This window comes from Acomys minous (genome assembly GCF_964271855.1).
Source record: "Acomys minous genome assembly, chromosome: 1".
In the NCBI taxonomy this organism is placed as follows: domain Eukaryota; kingdom Metazoa; phylum Chordata; class Mammalia; order Rodentia; family Muridae; genus Acomys; species Acomys minous.
The window spans coordinates 119,303,483-119,325,348 of NC_140483.1; the positions used below are offsets into that span (position 1 = coordinate 119,303,483).

A 21,866-nucleotide genomic window follows, 5' to 3' on the forward strand; every position below is an offset into this window, starting at 1 on the left:
ATGACATACTCCAGAAACTCAGAGCTCAGAACAAACCTTCCCTTAAATGATTTCCATTGAGAATTTTGGCAACAACGATGCCAAAGTAGCTCACGCAGGGTGTTTCTTCCTGACGTTCAGTCAGGGTGGAGGGGTATATATGGCCTGTGAGGCGTGCACGCTGATGCTGGAAGACTCAGCAATGCGTGCCAACCAGTTAGAAGCCGAATCTAGAAGTGAGGAGATAGGGAGGAGGCCAGGGCAGCTACCTTTAAGTAGGGAATGCTCTCCGCTATCTTGTTCTGCGCCTTCAGGATAAAGCCGTAATGCACTTTAGCAAAGCCGTCATTGGGTGTCACATTCAGAACCTGCATTCAAAGAAAACAAAGAGCTACTGTGACAGAGAAGGAACCGTACAAGTGACTGTCAAAACACATTCTAATTAGCTGCGCTGCACTTAGAATGGATTATGATGTTACAGCTTCAAACACCGTGGTAGTGTTTTGTCTCCCTGCTATCGTTAAACAAAACAAACCCATTGCCTCTCAACTCAAGATGCTTTTTCACACTCACTGAATAAAGTTGTGAATGAGAGAAGGCAGCTGCGGCTGGCGCGTGGCTTTAGCACCGCAACCAGAAAAATACCTGCCAATCGGTATGATTTCAAAGTTTTTCAGTCACTAGAGAAAATCACTCCGAGTGTTTGTGCCTGAAGACAACTCTGAAGGGTTACTCCACATCGCGTTACGCACATGCCTCAGCATATCAGGATCCATCCATTCACCAAAATATCCATCAGTGGTCACTGAGGCGAGCGGCAGAGTGGGACAGGAAAAGAATTCTGAGTAAACTGCTACAGATGGTACGGTGACCTTAAAGGCATAGCGGCATACAGGGGCATTGCCTTGACCATGGAAATGACACCAGCTGAAGTACGGATCCCACATCACAGCACAGGGCAGAGCATTGCTCCTGACGCTGACCTGCACCGAAGTATAACCACCTTGAATGACGAGGAAGTTACCTGACAGACGAAAACCAAACAATTGCCTGTATTTTTCATGGGTGTGGCAGTGAAAACTACCTGAGGAACTGTCACAGGCTTAACATAGCAGCAGATACGAGCACACAGAGCCTTGTGGGTCTTGAATAACAGTACTGGAGAGTCTTAAATGACTGCAACCTGTGTGTCAGCCTGGTGAGGTACCAGAAGCAAATTCTTTGATTCTGCACTGGGGCTGTGTGCAGAAAGCCTGGGGAACCTGAGAGTACAACCTGCGTCCTGGTGCATCAACCTTTTGGAAGTGTGAGATTATTTTTGAAATGACAAGCTTAAAACTTATGAATGAAAATAAATTCTTGGGGAGTACAATGATTTTAAGTGCTTAATATTAAGTCGGTGGGGAAAAAAAACCCCAACAGTCTGTGATAAAACACAGGTGGGTATTTCATATAAGCATCACTGTTCACCACTACATGCGTTTATTATGATTTAAAGATAAATTATGCAAAATGCCTCTAAACTAAATATTAACAGAGTGAAACTGACACAAAAGCACTGCGCTTGTGAGGCTGGATGCTTAGGAAATCAATTCCTTGAACAAAGAGGAAGATGAAGATGATCCGAGTGGTACTTGCTGGGAGAAGACGCCTGAGTGCCCTACCTCTCCATCCCTGAGGCGGTTTGGGAAAGTGAAGCCACAGCTACCACAGGAACTTCCCAGAGAAAGCACAAGGTACCTAGCAAGGAGCAGTCACGCCCACACTGGAGTCAGTGCACGCACTGTCCATACTCCAGTGATTTAGGCCCATATTGGCTCCTGCACCTCACTCCTGCCCACTTCTGGCCCCCATGACCTTTAAGGCCTACTTAAGATTGTAACACTCAACCCTTGACCTGTTACCACACTGGATTGAATCACCTCACCCTTTCCTTCTCTCACACCTTCCTTTAGGGCCTCTCAACTGCTGACACTTTGCACCCCTGCTGTTCACTCTCCACATGAGTGCCCAAGGGAAAGAGTCCGAGGTCACGCCTGATCCTCCCTCAGGTTCATTGTACTCAGCATGACACACTACACTCAAGGAGTCACCCCTACAGCCTCCATCTGCCTGGCTCTGCTCTTGCCCTTTTCAGCCATCCCTCTGAGACACACTGGGCTCCTCGCTGTTCATAGCAAGCCAAAGGCACCCCGGCCACGAAATGTTTGAAGTATCCCTTTGATTCAGACACTCTCCCCTAGAACATCCAAGTGGGTCATCCCTTTACTTGTGTGAGAATGCCCTCTGTCAATGTTACTACACTATTCCAGGGCATTCTGCCCGTGACAACCTCCCAACTAGAAAGCAGTGCCCACTCCCAGCCCTAGGTGCCCCCCCCAAGTTCTCTGTGTTTTCAGAGGATATATCACTATTTGACCCATTGGGATATTGTATTCCCTCTCAAACAGGTACTCTCTACAGGGACTTTGTGTCACTCATAGTGCATCCCTTGAGCCACGTGACAGCAGACTCTCAGCAGCTCTGTGATCAAGGCACAGATGAGTGCATGCTCCTTCCCAGTAGAGTCTCTACAAGCATGGCTGCTGCTGCGTCAGCTCACAGGCCCTAAACCAGAACCCCACATTGAGACTTTGCCTCCAGGATGAAAAAGAATCAGTGCGGATCCTGATTCTGCCTGCACTGCTACAAACCAACCATAATTACTGTACTACACAGATGATAGCCCTGCCTACTGCAGGCACAGAGACACCATCTCAAGTCATGATCAGAGTTGAGCATTTACTAGGATTTCAAAACCTACTAAATTCCTCTAGGGCCCCAGATATACAAACATGAATGAGACACTGTTCTCTCTCAAAGGGCTCTCAGGCAAGTACAGGAGACACGTCTGCAGCAGACAAGGATGCAAAGCAGGAGCCCCAAGGAAGGAGGACCCAACATGCTCATGGTGAGTGTGACTAGAAGAAAGATCCAAAGGGCATCCAGGGATGTGCAGAGTCCAGGGAAAGGGAAGCAGGGGGCAACTGGGGGAAAGGCGTTCAAGGCAAAAGATGATGAGAAAATATGAAAAAAGCTTGTGGGGCTGAGGATGGAAGGGTACCTCAGTGCTGAAGAACATGTGCTGATTGACAATGAAGACCTGAGTGCAGACTCTGGCACCCATGTCACAAGGAGGGTGTGGTAGTCAGGATGAGAGATGCCACAAAGGCTCATGTATTGTCAGATTTCCTCCCCAGCTGTGGCTAATAGCGCTTGAGGAGGTGTATCACTGCAGACAGGCTCCAGAATATTTTCAGCCTTCTCTCACTACCTGTTCTTTCTCTCTCTCCCCCCCCCTCTCTCTCTCTCTCTCTCTCTCTCTCTCTCTCTCTGTCTCTCTCTTTCTGCTTCCTATGTGTAAATGACAATAGGAAGAGCCAGCTTCCTGCCGCCATGCCTTCTCTGACTATTGGCATGCTAGCCTGTCATGTGCTCTTTCTTTCTGGAACTGCAAGCCAAAACACAAGAGCTGCTGGGGCATTTAGCATTCAGACTGCTATACCAACCTGTTGCTCGAGTTGCTTTTATCAGGGTATTTTTATCACAGCAAGAGCAAAGTAATCAATACACTGGACGTCGCTAAATGTCTGTGATGACTCCAGCTGTAAGGGAGCCAATGCTCTCTTCTGCCCTCCACAAACACAGGCAATGCATTTCCTGGCTCCACTCCCCCCACAACAAACATATTCTCTCTCTCTCTCTCTCTCTCTCTCTCTCTCTCTCTCTCTCTCTCTCTCTCCCACACACACACACACACACACACACACACACACACACACACACACGGGATGCTGTAAAACGGAAGCAAGACAATAGACAAAGAAATGGGAGAAGAGGAAGAGGACGGGGTCACATTGAATCATAAAACATTCTGTTTAGGGGCATAAGAAAAATAATCACCCAGGAAGAAGAAATTGCTAACACTTCTGCTCTGAAACACACTACTAGGAAGCAGGTCCCGAGCTCCATGCTCATTTGCATGTGGACAACCAGGAATCCTTTCTGGTACATACAGAAACAGGAGAATAGGAAAGCTGCGGCCCCAGAGTGGCTGACAACACTGTCCCCACCTGTTTCTTTACATTTAGGCACCACGCTTTTGCACTTCATAGGTGGATGTGCAGTGAATGTACAGGGTTAATAAACCCACAGATAAGAAACCCAGTAAAATGTCAAATGAGTAAAATGACATTATAGAGTCTTTGCATCTACCAATTATCTGTCTGACTATCATCTATCTATCAGTCTATCTATCTATCTATCTATCTATCTATCTATCTATCATCTATCGATACATTACCCAGAATAAAAATTCAATCAAGGTACATTTCAAGATTTTTTAAACACCACCTATTTCCTTTATCCAAGACATCATTTTTCACAATTAATTAGGACTAAAAAATATTAAATGGAACACATCTCCTGTGGAACCATCGTACCCCATCAGAGGCCAGGCCAGCATCCTGAACCTCAAGTACAATTGCCTCTGCACTCCACCAGTGCCTACACAACATAATGCCAACTGCCCCTTCTATCCTTTTCACCATATCTCAGCTCACACCTCTGGTGGAAGCTTCCTACTCCACCATCAGAAATCAAACTAGCATCATGAACCCTAGTGGACCCCTGGACATATCAGAGGCCACACGCATTACCAGAACTCCAGGCCCTAATATGAGTGGCAACTCTCTGAGGGACCAAGGCCATCTGGGCCATCAGAAGTCCAGCCCCAACATGGGCAGAGACCATCTACTCAACCACAGGCCACTCCAGCCAGAAGGCCAGAGAGGATACAGAAACCAAGGAATAAAATATCCACCAACAAAGGCAAAGCCAGAAATTACACCTAGACCTATAATCACTCCAAATCCAGATGCCTAAATATAAGTGTAGGAACACAATCAACAACAGCCAGGGCAATATGTCACCACCAGAGATCAGCCATCCTACTACAGCAAACCGTGAATATTCTAACACAGCTGAAGCACAAGAAAATGGCCTGAAAACCAACTTTACAAAGATGATAGAAATCATTGAAGAGGAAATGAATAAATCCCTTATAGAAATTGAGGAAAAGACAATCAAAATGTTGGAGAAAATCAGTAAAAACTTTAAGGAATGCCAAGAAAGCCAAGAAAAAACAAATAGTTGAAAAAAATGAATGAAACTGTTCAAGACCTAAAACTGAACATAGAAGAAACAAAGAAAACAGAAACACAGAGAACCCTGGAAATGGGAAATATGGATAAGTGAACAGGAACCACAGATACAGGCATCACCAACAGAATTCAAGAAAAGGAAGAGAGAATCTTGGGTGCTGAAGACATGATAGAAGAAATAGATATTTCAGTCAAAAAAAAAGTAAACTCTAAAAAAAATTCCTGAAACTAAACATCCAGGAAATCTGGGACTCTGTGCAGAGAGCAAACTTAAGAATAATAGGAATAGAAGAAGGAGAAAATTCCCAGATCAAAGGCTAAGAAAATATTTTTAACAAAATCATAGAAGAAAACTTTCCTAATCCAAAGAAGGACATGTCTATAAAGGTACAAGAAACTTATAGAACATGAAATAGATTGTACCAGAAAAGAAAGCCCCCTGGCCATGTAAAAAGTAAACCACCAAACACACAGAACAAAAAGGCCAAGTCCATTGTGGGTGGCAGTGCAAAGTTGTACAGCCACTTTGGGAATTAATATGGCAGTGTCTTAGAAACTGAGACTTGATCTACTTCTAGACCCAGCCATATCATATATCTAAAGGATGCTCCATCCAATCACAAGGACAGTTGTGCAACTATGTTCATAGCAGCTTTATTCATAATAGCCAAAAATTAGAAACAACCTAGATGTCCTTCAGTAGAAGAATGGTTTTTTTTAATGTATACATTTACATTATGAGATATTACTAATCTGTTAAAAAATGACATCATGAAATTTTCTGGAAAATGGGTGGAACTAGAAAAAAATTCTGAGTGAGGGAACCCAGACCCAGAAAGGCAAACATGGAATGTATTCTCTTATAAGTGGATATTAGCTGTAAAGTAAAGGATAATCATGTTATTACCCCACAGACTCAGAGAGGCTAAGTAACAAGGAGAGCTCAAGAGGGGGATGCAAGGATCTCCTTGGAAAGGGAAAATAGAATAGACTTCATGAGTGGACTGGGGGTTGATGGGGATGGGAACAGGAGGGATCAGGTGGGCATGGGGGCATGGAGGGAGAGAATACTGGGAGAAGTGACTGAAATTGGCAGAGGGAAGGCATTTGGGGAGCATGTTAGAAACCCAGTACAATGGAAAGTCCATGAAATCTACAAGAGTGACACTAGTGAAGACTCCTAGTAATGGGGGGCAGGTGCCTCTGTCACCAGGCAAGGCCTCAAGTGGGGAGATTGGGACAGCAATCCACCCACAAAAATCTCAGATTTACAGTTTGTAATGCCTACGGGAAATGCTAAGATGGGAGCCCAGCATAACCCTCATCAGAAAGACCAGAGAGACTTCATCCAGCATCTGACTGAAGCAGACGCTGAGACCTACAGCCAAATATTAGGCATAGCTCAGGGGGTCTTTAGGAGGAGGGGGAGGAAGGATTGGAAGGGGCAGAGGGGACAAGGACACCAGAGGGACAAGGCCCACAGAATCAACTGACCAGCACTCAAATGGGAGCCTGTAAGGATCCTACCAAGGTCCAGTGTTTATTTGTTATGGTTGGGTAGCTCAGTGCTCTTGTGGGCTTCCCAACAGTGGGAGCGGAGGCTGTCTCTGACTCTTTTGCCTGACATTGGGACTCTTTTCCTCTTACTGGGATGCATCATCCAGCCTTGATGTGAGAATAGGTGCCTAGTCTTATTGCAGTTTGTTATGCTGTACTTGGTTGATGTCCTTTAAGGCCTGCTCTTTTCTGAGGGGAGAAGAAGTTGGGTGGGTCCTAGGAGAAGAAGGAAAGGTAGGAGGGAGAGACGCAGGAGAGGGGAGGGAAGAGAAAGTGCAATCAGATGTAATATATATGAGAAAAATGTAAAAGAATAAATATACACTAAACATAAAATAAATAAAACCTTTTGATATACAATTTACTTGGCAGAAAGACCCATAATTCTAAATTAGCTGAGGCTTTAGGCAATTTCTTCACCTAAAGTAAGCCTTTCAATGACGTCCAGTCTTCTCAAATTTCTAAAGCATGTATAAACAGTATTCTTTAAAACAATCTCTCCTGTTTGCCATTCCTGGAGCTGGCCTTGGGAAGCAGCACTGCATCAGTAATCTGTCTCAGTGCTAGAACAGTGACTCAGAAAGTGTGGCAAGATAAACACAGCACTGCTGCTGGGCAATCAGGATTGTGTGATCAAAAGTAAACTATGTCCCAGAAAAAGGTGACAACATGTTGTGGGGGAGTGGTTAGGAAGGTGAAGGTGGATGTGGGGGGAGTTGGGAGAAAATATGATCAAAATACATTGTATGACATTTTCAAATAATTTTTAATGTACACTAGCCTGAAGCCAGTTGTGGTAGGACAAGCCTGTAATCCTAGCACTTGTGGGAAATTGGGTACAGGAAGGGCACAAGTTCAAGGACAGCCTCAGCCAGGAAGCAAGCTTGAAGCTAGCCTGAGCTAGAAGCCCTATCTAAAATAATTAAAAACAAAACAAAACAAAAAAATATTTGGCACATTTTTCTCCAACTTCCTGATGTGACTCATTATTTCAAAGGAAAAGTCTAAGTAATTCATTATAGATAAGAACATATGTGCTAACAGCATAGATCAGTGTTACAGGAGAGGTTAAGGCACAGGCAAGTAAATTGGAATATCTTTATGATAATTCACAAGTGAATTTCAGAGGAAAAAAATAAAACATTTAAAAAGGACAAAATTTAAAGTTCTAATAGGCAGGCAGATATATCAAAAGTTCTCTGTCTAAAGCAGGTCATGTGACTGTAAACGGCAAAAGGAACCAAGTGTTCTGTCTTGGAAGGGTTCTTTTACCTAGATGGCTACAGGGGATAATAAAAGATGGATACAAGAATAGAAGGTAAGTTATTTTTTGTCTTATTTAGAGAGAAAACAAGGTTGGACTCAGGGACATCTCTCCTTTCCTTTATCTTTGATTCTTAGATTTGGAGATAGGAGATGAAAAGAAAGAAAGGGGGAAACTATAGAAATATATAGGGATGATAGGACAAAAAGTAGATTAGTGAATCTACTCCTCAACGTAATGCCTCAATTGACACTCACAGTTTATTTTTAATTCACTGGTATAGAGTTTTGTATATAGATGCAAAATAAGTTTAATTAGACACATTGGTATAGAATTCAAATCTAAGATTATTCTTCATACACATTATATTTATTTCTACTCTAATATGAGGCATTGTATCCATACAACTCAATTATAATACAAAGTTTATTTCCAATACGTTGAAAGTGCTATTGCAGGCAGTTTAGGATAAGTAAGTTATACAAGTTAATTGTTAGTTGATCAAATCATGGTCATATCAATTACTAGTCTATTTTTATCACAAGAATATCGTTCTAGGTGAAACAAATAGATATGATTCTATAGAAAGATAAGGTAAAACAGTTAGATAAGGTCTTCAAAAACCTCAGAAACACACAGAATACGGCATTTAAAGATATTTTTATTACTTCAAAGATACATTTACAATAAGATAGTTTAACTCCTGGCAACACCCAGCCTACCTCAAAGATGATGATGAGTATCAAAGAAACTACTTATGGAGATGGTTTCAAATGTGGCAAAACAGCCACTGGGCAAAATGACCTCATTTCTACCACAGACAAAAGTATGCCTAAAAAAGGGCAAGCTTGGATGCAGACAGAGTTGATGGCCAAACTCTGCCAAGACAGGGTAAGCAAGTCTTCAACAGTTCCTACCTCACAAATATGTCTACCCAATATTCAGGGCCAGAAGGCTGAAGATGATGCTCCAATATTATAGAGAGTTTTGGGCCACTGTTCAGGCAGCAAACTATCTCTGTAATCTTCTCATTTTGGAAGCTGCTAACCTGCACTTCCTGTATACTTAGGTAATTAATTTTATTCCTTCTCAAGTCTCTGATGGAGTTGAAGACCAGATAGTTTAATTTTACAATTAAGCTTAGTTATTTAAGAGTTAAGATGTTTTTAGGCCTAGATAGATGTTTTAAGTTGATAATGATGAAATATGATAGGTATTGATTTACATTCAGAATTTTAGACTCACCAAGACAGGAAAGATGTTTTCTTCAAGGCTGCCAAATACAAATAGCCAAAACACTATGAATGTAACATTTATATAATTCCTGATTATGTCATGGTTCTTCTTGCTGTAGGTAGTTTATTATATATGTGTGTGTAATAATATAAATGTATATGTAAAAAATAGTTAATAAAAAATTGTTTAAAAAAAAAAAGAATAGAAGGTAGGCCAGGCATGGTGGTGCACTTAGGATGCAAAGGCAGGAAGAACTCTGTGATTCTGAGGCCAGCCTGTTCTACAGAGAGAGTCCAGGACAGCCAAGGCTACACAGAGAAGCCTTGTTTCTGCCCCCAACTCCAACCCCGCCCCTGCCAAAAAAAAAAAAAAAAAACCAAAAAAAAAGTTTAATGTTCTTTCACTTTTTAAAATATTTTTTTGTTTTGTAAAAACAAACAATAACAAACACCACCAACTCAACGGAACCTGTTATAAATTGTGTATTACTGTGAAGAGCATGAGGAAATGTTAAAATATGCTCTATCTTGCCTGGGATGCAAGTCACTGACTTTTCTGCATGTTCATATTGTATATACTACCTGACTTTGTTCTCAGTATCTGTGTCTATGACCAAACCACTGCTGTTACCATCGCAGTGCTTCCAATAGCCCTCATCTCACTTAATAGTGGCTCAAAGCACCACTGTAGGGTACCACACATGCACTGTTAAGTGCTATCTTCATCCGTGGGCATCTATTCTGGGTCTTAGAAGGGGTTCACATGGATGCAAGGATATCACCAAACTACAAGCAGAACTTCCCACGGATGCCACTGAAACAGTAACATTTTAGTGAGCAAGAAAGGATTTTTTTGCCAGTTCAGTAAAATTTGAAAAGCATTCTAAATGCCTTATTTGAGCTGACAGTCTTATTTGGAGGGGGTGTACTTTTTATAAAGTATGTCCCACATATAAATAGACAACACTTAAATCTATAAACAACTACAAATGTTTGATGGGACACTTTGGCCTGGAAGGGTACACCGTAACGGATATTTAAAGAACACTGCAGTGGGAAACACAGAGGAGCTGGAGCTGAGAACTGTAATGATGACGTGGTGCTTGGGGCAGATGAAGGTCAGAGGAGCCTGCAGAGGGATCTGGGTCCAGGCGAGCAAAAGGTGGCCGGTGTCTGGGTAAAAGAGCTGGGAAGTGGAGCTACTTGGAAAACAAAAGGAACAAGTGTGACTTGGCCCCAGACTATAAACTCCATGAAGGCACATACTCTGTGTCACTTCAGTGAGCTCAGGTTCTGAGCGGTGTGTGAGTGTGTGTGTGCATTTAATAAATGGGATCCATCTGCAGAAGGTGTGTGGGGCAGCAAGGAGTTTGGGATGATGGTGGGTTGGGATCCGAAGCTGGTGGCAGTGTCACTGTCCTGGACAGGAGATGTGGGAGGAGCCTCCAAAAACTACAGCTGTGAGCACTATCTACCTAACCACTGTAAAGCTGGTCTCTGGGCTGAAAAACAAAAGCAGGAAAAAACAAAACAAACTAACAACAACAACAAAAAAACTAAAAACAGGATCTCACAATGATTTTCATAAATGTACTAAAAAAAAATCAATGTGAAGAAAAATATGCAGCTCTGGTATTATTTTCTGAAATTAACTTGGAAAAGGAGATAAACACACCAGCCCAAACTTTGGTTGAGGAAAGAGTGCCCATTAGCCACAGCTCATGAGCTTAGATGGAAGGAGGAGGAAGGGGGTGTGAGAAGGAAGGGACTTACCGATAGGAAGGCTCACTATACCTACATTTTGTATTCCTAATGATTAAAAAAAATTTTATACCCACATGATCTTGAATCACTGAGACAAGATGTTTCTCTTAACCAAACTCTGGAGGGCAGGGGCCACTGGGCATGCTAGCAGACACCACGTCCCACATGGAATTATCTTGTGGCTTAATGCAGGTCTTTTCTAGATGACATACATTTGCCATGCTGTTGTCTCAGTCCACCCATGCAGGGAGTACTGGTGCCATAGAAAGCCAGGGCCTAACTTTCTCTCTCTCAAAAACAAGAAAAATGATGGCAAGGGCAGAGAGACAATAGCTTCAAAATTCAATGATTTTTTTCAATTAGGCACCAGAGGCAATAGGAGCAGGCACTGCTGAGTGGACCCAGTCTGTGAGGGGGACAGTGCTGTTGACAAGCCAGAAGAGACCCTTCTGCCACACAGCTAGCTCCCTGAAGTAAAAGGCAGCAGCTTGGAAACCACTGATCCAGAGGCCCAAGTTATGGAAAAACAAGGAGGTGCATCCATCTTTGTTTTACAGAGACGTTAGCTTTCTCCTACTTCAAACTTCTTTCGATATCCTGTTTGCTTTATACAAATAAATTCCCTTGTTGCCTAAAGGAAGTAGTTTTCTAGGCTTTATAGTTATTTGCAACTTAGCGGTTCTCTATTAAAATGTCCACTGTAATGCAGAAGTCCTTTGAAAGCCATCCTGGCCTGAGAATGGGAACAGCAATGCCCATCTGAAAATGGTATAATCTACTTCTTTTGCAAAACCTGACAAGATTATATTTTTTACATTTATTAACTTCTACCACAAAGAAAACCCTTAGAAATTTGACTATAGATTGATAAAAAAAAATGAAGCTTAAATGGCGGTTAACTAAAATTTAAATTGTTTAAGATACAGGGGTGAATATGGTCAGTGTGTGTGTGTGTGTGTGTGTGTGTGTGTGTGTGTGTGTGCTTGAATGGACTTTATAGGACATATCACTCTGCGTAGTGGAGACATGCCAATACAGAAAACAAAATAAGAAACATTGGCCATGGCAGCAGGTGAAAGGCAGCAGGATTGCCATGAGTTTGAGGCCAGTCTGTACTAGGTGTGACATTCTGGCTCCAGGAGGGCACTGTGAAGGAAAGAAAGAGCAATGGGAAAACCAAGCCCAGAATATGTTAGCTAGAACATGATGTTTCATTGAAGATAAAGAGAACAAGATACAATGCATATTCCATGAGGTTTTCAATCAGCACTTGAATGTACTCTACAGATCATACAGCGTGGCTCGTCGGAGAGCAGTGCTTACCTCTTCATAAACCTTCTTGGCACTGTCATTGTCTCCCATCAGGAGGTATCCTACGCCAAGGTCGTTCTTTAAGGTAGTATCACTAGGGAAAAGCTGAACTAGTCTCTGGAGGGTAAGGAGAGAACCTCTCATGTGACCTATGTTGGAAAAATGATGAATAGGAATAAGAAAAACCATTATGAGCTCCTTTGTACCGAGAATACAAACCATGAGAGAGGGCTTAACAGAGCCTGAAAAACACCTAACATATGACTTCATCTATAAATGGATTATTAAGTCCAGAGTAGCATAGCTATAATGTTATCCATAACTGCTATCGGTAGACACTAAGTACAATACCCACCATAAAAACTGTAAAGACGTGCTCATTTTCTGAGTCAATTCACAGTTACATTTTTATCTTCAGTTCCTTCTTCAGAAAATGCCAGTTACCGATTCCTTAGAAAAATATTCTGCCAAAACCATTTTGCCTCATTAGCTTTAAATTTTTAGACAGAGTGTAGATAGTAAAACTCTGGCTTAGGGCTGAGAAGTCAGAATAAAACTTAAATGGGCACCGAGGGACAAGGAGCCGGCTCTACTGAGATGCCTCTCCAACAGAGCTAACTGGTCTCTAGCTGCTCTAGCTGAGCTGCAGAGGGGACATTCCCCAGTGCTATGGGAGCCTCTGGTGGAAGGCAGCCGATGCTGCACCGCCTGGCTCAGGAAACCCTAGCTGCTGTTTACTTGGAGGCTTTGGATGGAATCAAGTCTGGGCCCACTGTCACTGCTCTGTCACAACGGAAAACAAAACAAAAACAAATCAAAACAAAAAGCCCAAACAAACAGCAAATGAGGAAAAAAGTGGGGTTGGGGGCAAGTAGGTAGCGTTTGTGAAAAACTATCATACAGGAATTAGCCGCCTGCGGAGGGCTATTAGGAAGCAGGAACAGGTTCAGTTGGAGGACAATGCAGCTGCCCCTCAGCTCACAGAAGAGAATCTGCCCCGTGCTCTCCATGGCCCGTGGCCCAGTGCACAGTAATGCTATTCCAAGCAGAACTTGGCTTGCTTAAGCAGTCCTTTCCTCTTACAAGTCAGTGCACAGGACAATGGTGGCATTGTCGGTGCAGACAGAAGTGCCTCCTGCAGACACCTGCTGCTTTTCCCTTACTCACGGTGTCCTGGTCCCCTGTCCTTCATCTCCCTGCAATGTGAGGATCTCTGTCTAGTTGCCTCAGAGCCTCCTCGTGCAACCTCGCCTCATTCTCACTTCAGCAAAAGAGACTATACTAAAAGCTGAAGACATCCCATGAAAGGTGAGACATCTTCACAAGGTACCTTCATCTAAGGCTGGGAGACGAGAGAATCTCTTGATATAAAAACTTAAGAAAGAACCAGAGAAAATTCATAATTCTAAGTTGAATACCATTTTAACAAATTATAAAGAAAATCAAAGTTAATGCAAAACTCCACAATGACATTGCATGGGTTTTGTGTGTGTGTGTGTGTGTGTGTGTGTGTGTGTGTGTGTGTGTGCGCGCGCGCGCGCAAACAGAGGCTAGAGTACAACCTCGGGTGTCTTTCCTCAGGAGCTGGCCAGCCTTGCAAGCATGAAGACCTGAGTGTAACTCCCAGAATCCAAGCACAAAGGCCACACATGGTAGTGCAGGTTTGTAATCCCAATGCTTGGGAGGCAGAGACCGGCAGAGCCTTGGGACCAGTCTAAGTTATGTGAAGCGCTCCAGGCCAGTGAAGAGCCTGTCTTTAAAAATATATATATATGGAAAAATGGCACGTAGGTTTTCCAGTGGCCTGGACACTTATAGATACTTGCATTCGTGTGTGTCTAGACAGACAGACGCACCCACACCAGCCCCCCTTCACTCCCTGCATGTACACAATTACTGAGGTTAGGACTGGGTAAATGTGGAAAAGGCCTGTTTAAGACGGATGAGTTACCAGAAGCCAACAGCCAGGCCTCTTCCTAGGCACCTCGCCTCTGAGAAGGTACCATGCCGCTGCCACTGAAGGCGGACAAGTCCCACCTCTGATCAAGCTAGCGCTTCTGCCGCTCACCTAGAAACTGCTGTCTTTCCGACCGTCGCTTCAAGCTCAGCTTCACCAGGTCTGTGGGGGCATCAGGCAGGTTGGTGGCCTCCTGGTAGCTCTCGATGGCCCGGCGCAGCACCTCATTGCTCCGCCTCTTCTCTGCCAAGTCATCTTCACACTAGAGGAAGCCCCCAGACAGATCAATGCTCCGTAACCTCTATGCTTGTCATTTCCCCCCAGAGAGCCATGGCAGTTAATGTTTAGACAGGCTTTGCAAAGAGACCACACTGCTCTTTCCTTTACCAAAGGAAACAAACAAAAGAAAGCAGGACATCAGCCGGAAGTTTCAACAACAGGAAGAAAAGTTTGCTACTAAGCTGCAGATGAGATAGAAGACAGTAAGATCAGGCCAGTACTTTGTAGGGCCAGCGGGGATGGACGTAATAATATATGAGGACTTTTATGCAGACAGAACTCTAGTCCCCAGTCTGGTCTTCAATTTGTGTGCTCAGTGGCTCATTCATGCCACCCATTCATTTATTCATTCATAAATTCATTCGTGCATTCATTCATTTAGCAGCCCTTTTCAGGGGTCACACTGTTTTCTACATATGTGTCCCACTAAGTGAACAAATTGGGGTGAGATCATTTTCCTTTGATTTAGGAAAGGATAAAATGACAAAGACAAACAAAGGTGCTGTGCATAGAAGTAGCCGACTGGTGCATCATGAATGCAGAATAGGAACATTACTGCTTTAATCAGGACAGTCGAGGGAGTCTAAAAGAGGGAACAGACTGTGAGGATGTGGGGGGAAAGATCTTGGAAGGCAGAGAAAAAAGCAAGGGCTGTGGCTTTTTAACACAATGAGGAACAAAGGAAAAGCTGCAACAGTGGAGCAGAGGAGAAAAGTGATGCGGCCTGCCATCGGTTGATTCATGTCTGGCAAACTATTGAGGAGAACTGTTCAGAGAGGAGAAAGATAGCGGTTTTTCACATGCCTAGTATCCAGAAGGGATCCAAGAGGTTGTGTTAGCAACAGTACTGAGAGCAGGATGAGAGATAGGCAGAAGTAGGGAAGCCAGGCATGGGATACCAGTTGCTTGGGTTAACGCAGCTGTGATGAGTGGTAGGAAGAGATGGGATTACAGATCCAACTTGAAGGTCAGGGCCAAGAGATCTACGGATGCTGTGAGTGTAGTGTAAGAGACAAAAAAGAGAGAGGGGATGGATTCAGGGTTTGGGGTGACCTGAGCTGTCCCCTGAGAATGGGAAGATAGGACAGAGGCAGGCCTTGGGGAAGCATGGGATCAGGGGTTCAGGTTTTGGTACAGTAAGCCAAATGCCAAGTGGGGGTCAACACTCAGAGGGTACATTTCTGGGTGAGGAGTTGGGGAGAAGTTGGCGTTAAGGACACATACATGGGAGTTGTTGAGGATGGATGTAGTATTTAAAGTTGGCACACTAGTAAAGTCGTGAGTGTAGACTTAGAAACATTCCAAAGATTAAATCCTACAATTATCCAATGTCTCAAGATCATTAGAGGTTTTGGGAGACACATTTTTCCCCCATGAGAAAATGGGATAAAGCATGAGTCACACAGGAGGAACACGACAACGTGGTGATGCCCCAGAGGCAAGCTGGAATACAAAGGTTTTAAGAGGAAGAGAAGTGCGCTCCAAGTGGCCACCAAGTTGGACAGGAGGAGGACTGAGAAGAGACGGGAATGGACCTGTGGGGCCTCAATGGCCCTCGCGTCATTGCTTCCATGGGACCTTGGAAGATGGGGATCAGAATGGGGCAGTGGCAAGAGGGCATGGGAAGGATGTAGGAGGGCTAGCTTTAACAGGAACCCCGCTCCCCCTAAAAAAAAGTGTCTACAGGGAGAGGGGGATGAGAGGCCAGGGAGAAGCCTTATGGATGAGATACTGCATTATCTTTCTCAGTAGGTGCAAACAACCCAGCAGAAGGGGGTACCTGATGGCAAAAGAGAGGGCACAAACCCAAGGAAGTCTTCCCATAGCTGACAAGGGAAAGGGACAGCCAGTCGGGGCCTGCCAGTGGACAGACGCAAGGTCCCAGGTCCAACTGTGTGACAGTGTGGAGTCTCTGGATACATCTAGCTTCCTAATTAAATACCCAAAATGTATAACTTGAAGTTGAGACTTGGGAATGAAATACCATAGACAGGAACATAGTGGGGAGGGGGGTGCGTAAGATGGTCCTCAATAGCTCATCAGGTTTTACAGACTCTGACTTAAAGGTCAGCACTCAGGGAAAAAAAATGAGAGCAGCTTGATTCTGAAAGTAGTACATCCAATCTTTAATCAGAATATGTAAATGTAATTACTATTTAGCGTAAACTGTGTGCTGGGCTAATATATAACATCTGAGGAAGTTGGCAAGAAAATCCTCTTATCTCCTCCCTCAGTTGACAAATAATTTGGAAAAACCAACCAACCAAACAAACAAACAAACAAAAAACCCAACACCAGATGATAAAGACATTTGTGAGAAAGCCCTTCTCAGAAAACAGCACATCAATAAAATAATGTGTTAATATGCATCTGTTAGGATAAGGTTCCCTGGAGACAAGGCCTCATTGGAAGCAGTGGATAGACGGGGATTCATAAAGAAGAAAAATTTGTAACAGCAATTCATCCTTGCTCGATGGAAATACACATCAGACCATTCAGTGGACTTTTGAATCCACAGTAGGCTCAACCCAGCAGATTCAGCTCCTGGGACAGGAAGTCCCATATCAGTGATCCATCCTGGTCACACATCCTTCCATTGGCTAGTCATGGCCAGAGCTTCTGATTAACCATCAGGTGATTTTTGAGTTTGGTTACAGAGAGTTAACGTGCAAGACCATGAATATTGTTGGATGAATGAACAGAAGCAGTGTCCCTGAGTCAAGCGAGTGCTACGGAGACCACCAAATGAACCAACTCTGCCTGGTGTCTGCAGAGCTTCCCAATGGGTCTGAGAGCTCTGCAAGGCTAGTGGACGGACAGATGCTGACCTCTAGCAACCTTAGAGAGACAGGCATGGAAAAGAGAAAGACGTACAATCCATGTACCCGTCCCTTCTCAAGGCCCTGCATCCTTCATTTTAGGCAAGCATAAATATCAAACTGACATAAAATTCTTAGGAACACAGATGAATGACACTAACAGCATTTGTGTGGCATACTGGCTATATGCACATGATTTTTAACAGTTTTATGTCCATACATCACTCAAGCCAGGCTGAGAATCAGCTTTTGCCACAGGACATTTCTGTCACACAGCCTTTTGTGGATGAACTAATTCACTCAAACTTCCTAGGAAAGGTGTCACTTTGTAATTCAGTGCCACTAATGGCTTGTGAAAGGTAATCTAGTGAGTTCAGTTTATAATTTAAGATTGTTGCATTCACTGTTTAGGTAACTTGCTCAAAACTGATTTTCACAAAGATGCAATAATAATGATGTAATCAGTGGTACTTAAACATATAGGTATTTGATTGACTTGGTGTTGACTCTTTAGGCTCTGTTGAGATACTGCAAAGAAATTGGTTAATTTGCTAGCTGAGAGTGAAAAAAGTCACAGTTTGGTCCTCCTTACAAAATCTGCCTATTTTTATTTTTAAAACTCCTATAAAGTTTCCCATAAATTACTCTATTAAAATTTAATTTACCATGCTTAACTTCTGTTTTATGCCACATTAGTGTTAATATCAATAACATCTGTAGCATAATAGCTTAGAGATTCAAAATTACTGCCTGAGGCCCACATCTTAAATTCCTCCTGCGAAAGAAGAGTGCACACTCAAGAGAACACCACATTTTGGAGGCTCCAGTGACCATGATTAAAATCACATACTTGGAGAGTACAAAACATTTTTGCCATAGTTAACATTTGCACAGCCATATTCTCTCCTGCTAATGCGCTTTCCATAATCAAAGAATTTGATACTGGTGACAAAGGTCACCACTTCTATGGACATTCTCGATCTTTTGGTAGCATTCTCTGTCAATAGCAACGTAGCTCCAAAGGCAGAGGATTATGGCCCAATTACTTTATACCAAAACCACACAGCTGTTACGCACTAAACCTACTCATAGCAAGCACAATGGGAAATTATTTGCATTAATTGTCTTACAAACTTGATTTGCACAAATTTAATTAATGAAAATTGAATTAACTACTGTCTAATGGGATGGAAAGAATCTGAGCATCCCACCTTTCATTCAGAGCAAGACACACTTCCCTGTAGATGTGTTCCTACCGGTGAGGGCCACACGCAAGGGGATACCGTCTGCTGCTCCTTGCTAACTCTGTAGCGCTCTACCCATCATTCCCAGTGTTACTGGTCATCTCCTTCTCCCCAGGGAAGACTGTGGGAGCCTTCCTCCGTGACAGTTTTGTTCACCAGCTCTGGCTTTACTCTTGAGTTCCAAATTCCATACACCCTGTGCTCTCCTCTTTCTGTTCAGCTTTCTGATGCTAAGATATTTGCCCTGAATCCTGGCCTTTATCTGTTCTCTCTACCTGGATAGCTCCTTCCACAACCCTGACTCGCCTCAGCTACTGTTTCCTCCCAAGAAAGTGCTGTCTTCTCTGCCGCCTTTCCTCACATCAGCTGCAACCAAAGCCCTTAGTAAGTGGACCCTTAGAACCCCACTGCCTCCGTCTTTTACTTACGGCATGCATTGTTAGGTAATATCATGTAACGTATTTATTTTCAATACCTTGTAAGAGTCAACCGCATGTTCATTTATAAAAACTTCCAATGGTTTACTCAAATATTACCCTCCTGGTGACCATTTCTCACCAGGTTGACCCCCTCAACATATCCCGTGTCTGTTCCCTGTTTCTTTTTATTCTCCTGCGGTCACCACTTGTAAGCCTTTGCATGGCACTTCCTTGTCTTACGCAATCTCTTTCCTTCACAAGGGAGCTTTGTGAGTGCATATTTGCTGGTGGACCTATCTCCAATACTCAGCAGAGCCTGGCACACAGTGCGCTCTCACTGCATACCTTTAGAGTAAGTAGTCCTCAGGTCTTTCTTGTGCTAAATTGTAAAGATTTTTAAGTCGTCTGTATATTATAATAGTTGGCACTTCAAAAAGTCCTAGGGCTTGCTATCTCAGAGAGGGAAACAGAGCACACAAGCCTTTATATGCAGACCACGCAGCCCAGAGCCTGGCCTCCTCTCTCCAGCTTTACCACATAGGAGGTGACATCAGTTGCCTTAGTCACCACAGGGCCAGATGCTCAGCGACTAGGAGCTACTCCTGTGGCATCAGGCTTGTCAGTGCTGTTCAAATCAGGCAGCCCTGGACTCACCACTCTCACTTTTCTCATGGAAAGTCCCCAAAGATCATGTTAAACCTTCCTTCCGGGTCTGCCTTCTGTTCCCACCATCTTTCCTGTGGTGGTGCACAGGGACCAGCTTTCTATCTTTAAGTCAGGGATACAGCCAACCGTTTTACACTGAGCTGTTTCTGTGTCTTCTTTTTGTGACCTGATCTGAGTAGCAAGCAAATGCACAGCAGACTTCCCCAGCTCAGGTGGGGTTGTGGTGATGTGGGTGAGTGTGCTGAGCCTTATGCCAGGAGTTAGAACATGGCGAAGCCCAGAAGAGGGGATGAGGAGGAAAGAAATGAGGAGGAGAGGGATGGCAAGAAATGCTCTCAGTCAAAGCAACTGTCAAGAAACAAAGTGCCAACTGTGTCACGTTTTTTGAAAGGTCTCTCGAAGGCAGATTTACACTCTTAGGTCACACAATGAAGTCCAAAAGCTCTGAAGAGGCTGAAATCAAAACCACAAGAAAATTCAAACCGAAGGGAGGTAAGGGTAGCATATGACCAATGGCAAAGGCGGCTTCTTTCTTTATTTTCTTTGCAAGTTATCTGGAAGTTACTGGACTCAGTAGCGTGCAGTATTGAAAAAAACTGCCTTAATTATAATGGCATTTCCCCCGTGGGTGTATGCATGTGCTTGGGAAACTGACTAGCTAGAATTTGTAAAAAGGAGCAGATAAGAAAAAGGAAACGCAAGAGAGTGAAAAATCTGATTACACAGAACATGTGAAGTCGCGGGCCCAGGGTACCTGCGCTTTGCCGTATCTCGCTCGTGGGCTCTGAGGATACTTTCGAACCAGTTCTTCAAATGCATTCACTGCTTCCTCGATTTTACCCTGTAAGAGAGGCACAACTGCATAAACACACCGCCACCGCGTAATGATATTTAGTTTTGTTACTTAATAGTCACCAAATGAGTCAGGGAGAATTTCTTAGAATTCTTTCTTGAATGCTAAACAGAGTTGCCTAGTTAAAACAAACACAAACAAACAAGCGGTGTTAAGTAACAAACATAAAAGCATAATGAGTAATATCTCTTAGTTTTTAAAATGATGTGTGCTGAAAAAGATGAAAACCAAATTTTGTTGACGATAACCATGTTTTTTCCCTCAATCTTGGGGGTCCCCACATGTTTTCTTAATGAAGCTATGTAAGTCATATGTGGGGAACAAGGCCACTGGCAGTAGGGTGCCTTGGGCCTGTCAGAGGCAATGAGGCATCACCAGAGCTTTGTCGCATCTGAAAAGGAGGAAGAATAAACAAGGAAGCCATGAGGGCCGCTTGGCCATGGCACCAGTCTCTGGTGAAAGTCAGGGTGGATGTGGCTCTTCCAGCTGCGTGGAACACAGCTGGCTGCCTCTGTGGCACGCATGAGCTCTTAAGTGCATCCTTCTCTGTAGTTCTTTAAAAATAAATACCATCCGTTTCCTATTGGGGAGGGGTGTAACAAATTGTAACTGATTTCATGGCTGGAGAATTGAAGGCTGAAACTGGTTTCATGACTTTGGAACCAAGGAGTCAGAAAGGCTCCAGGGGAGACTCAGTTCATGCCAAGCTAGCTCCCAATGCTGCGAGCATCCTAATCTCTCCTTCTGTCCTCACACTGTCTTCTTTTGCATCTGCTTGTCTTCCCTCCTGTCTGGACCAAATCTCCATTTACCTTGATGGAAATGACACATTTGAGCTCTTTCCGGATAGTCCATGAAAACCACACCTAGAAGGATGCGTTTTTAAAAAAGATGTTTCCAAGGCAACAGCCAGGAAACAGGGAGGCCATTTTTCAGTTTACCAGTGTCAGGGACTATACTTAGGGATGAAATGGAGACTGCAGTACAATACCTTCATGTAGATCTTTAAGGAGATCACATTTGAAGGACTTTTCCTCCAACTAGTGAAAGCTTGGTTTGAATTTGCCTGTTGTTTGGTGGACCCTCTTCCACTTATTTCATATCCAACAATAATATTCCCAGCCACTTTTGTGGCCACTGTGCTAAGTGTACCACTAACAGACTAAAAATACAGGAGCACCAAGATTCAGGACAAAAACTGCAGCACGCCGTTCTTCTCTGGGAAAAGTAGCAATGTCCTTCGCCTCAGGTATCCTTTGGATCACCTCAGGCCACAGGTTGTGCGGCTTCCATAGCAAATCACCATAGCTGCTCACAC

The 21,866-nt window shown here is 43.6% G+C and overlaps 1 protein-coding gene across 6 annotated transcripts in view; it reads right to left on the reverse strand.

Moving 5' to 3' along the window:
* ASPH (aspartate beta-hydroxylase) overlaps positions 1–21,866 on the reverse strand; it is a 204,669-nt gene that overhangs the window by 45,444 nt on the left and 137,359 nt on the right. For all 6 annotated transcript variants that reach the window (XM_084776185.1, XM_084776183.1, XM_084776181.1 and 3 more), the window contains 4 exons: positions 20,450–20,536; positions 14,380–14,530; positions 12,324–12,460; positions 249–347 (listed from right to left, as the gene is read on the reverse strand). In XM_084776185.1, the coding sequence (XP_084632311.1) occupies positions 249–347; positions 12,324–12,460; positions 14,380–14,530; positions 20,450–20,536 (474 nt within the window). The remainder of the gene's footprint in view (positions 1–248; positions 348–12,323; positions 12,461–14,379; positions 14,531–20,449; positions 20,537–21,866) is intronic.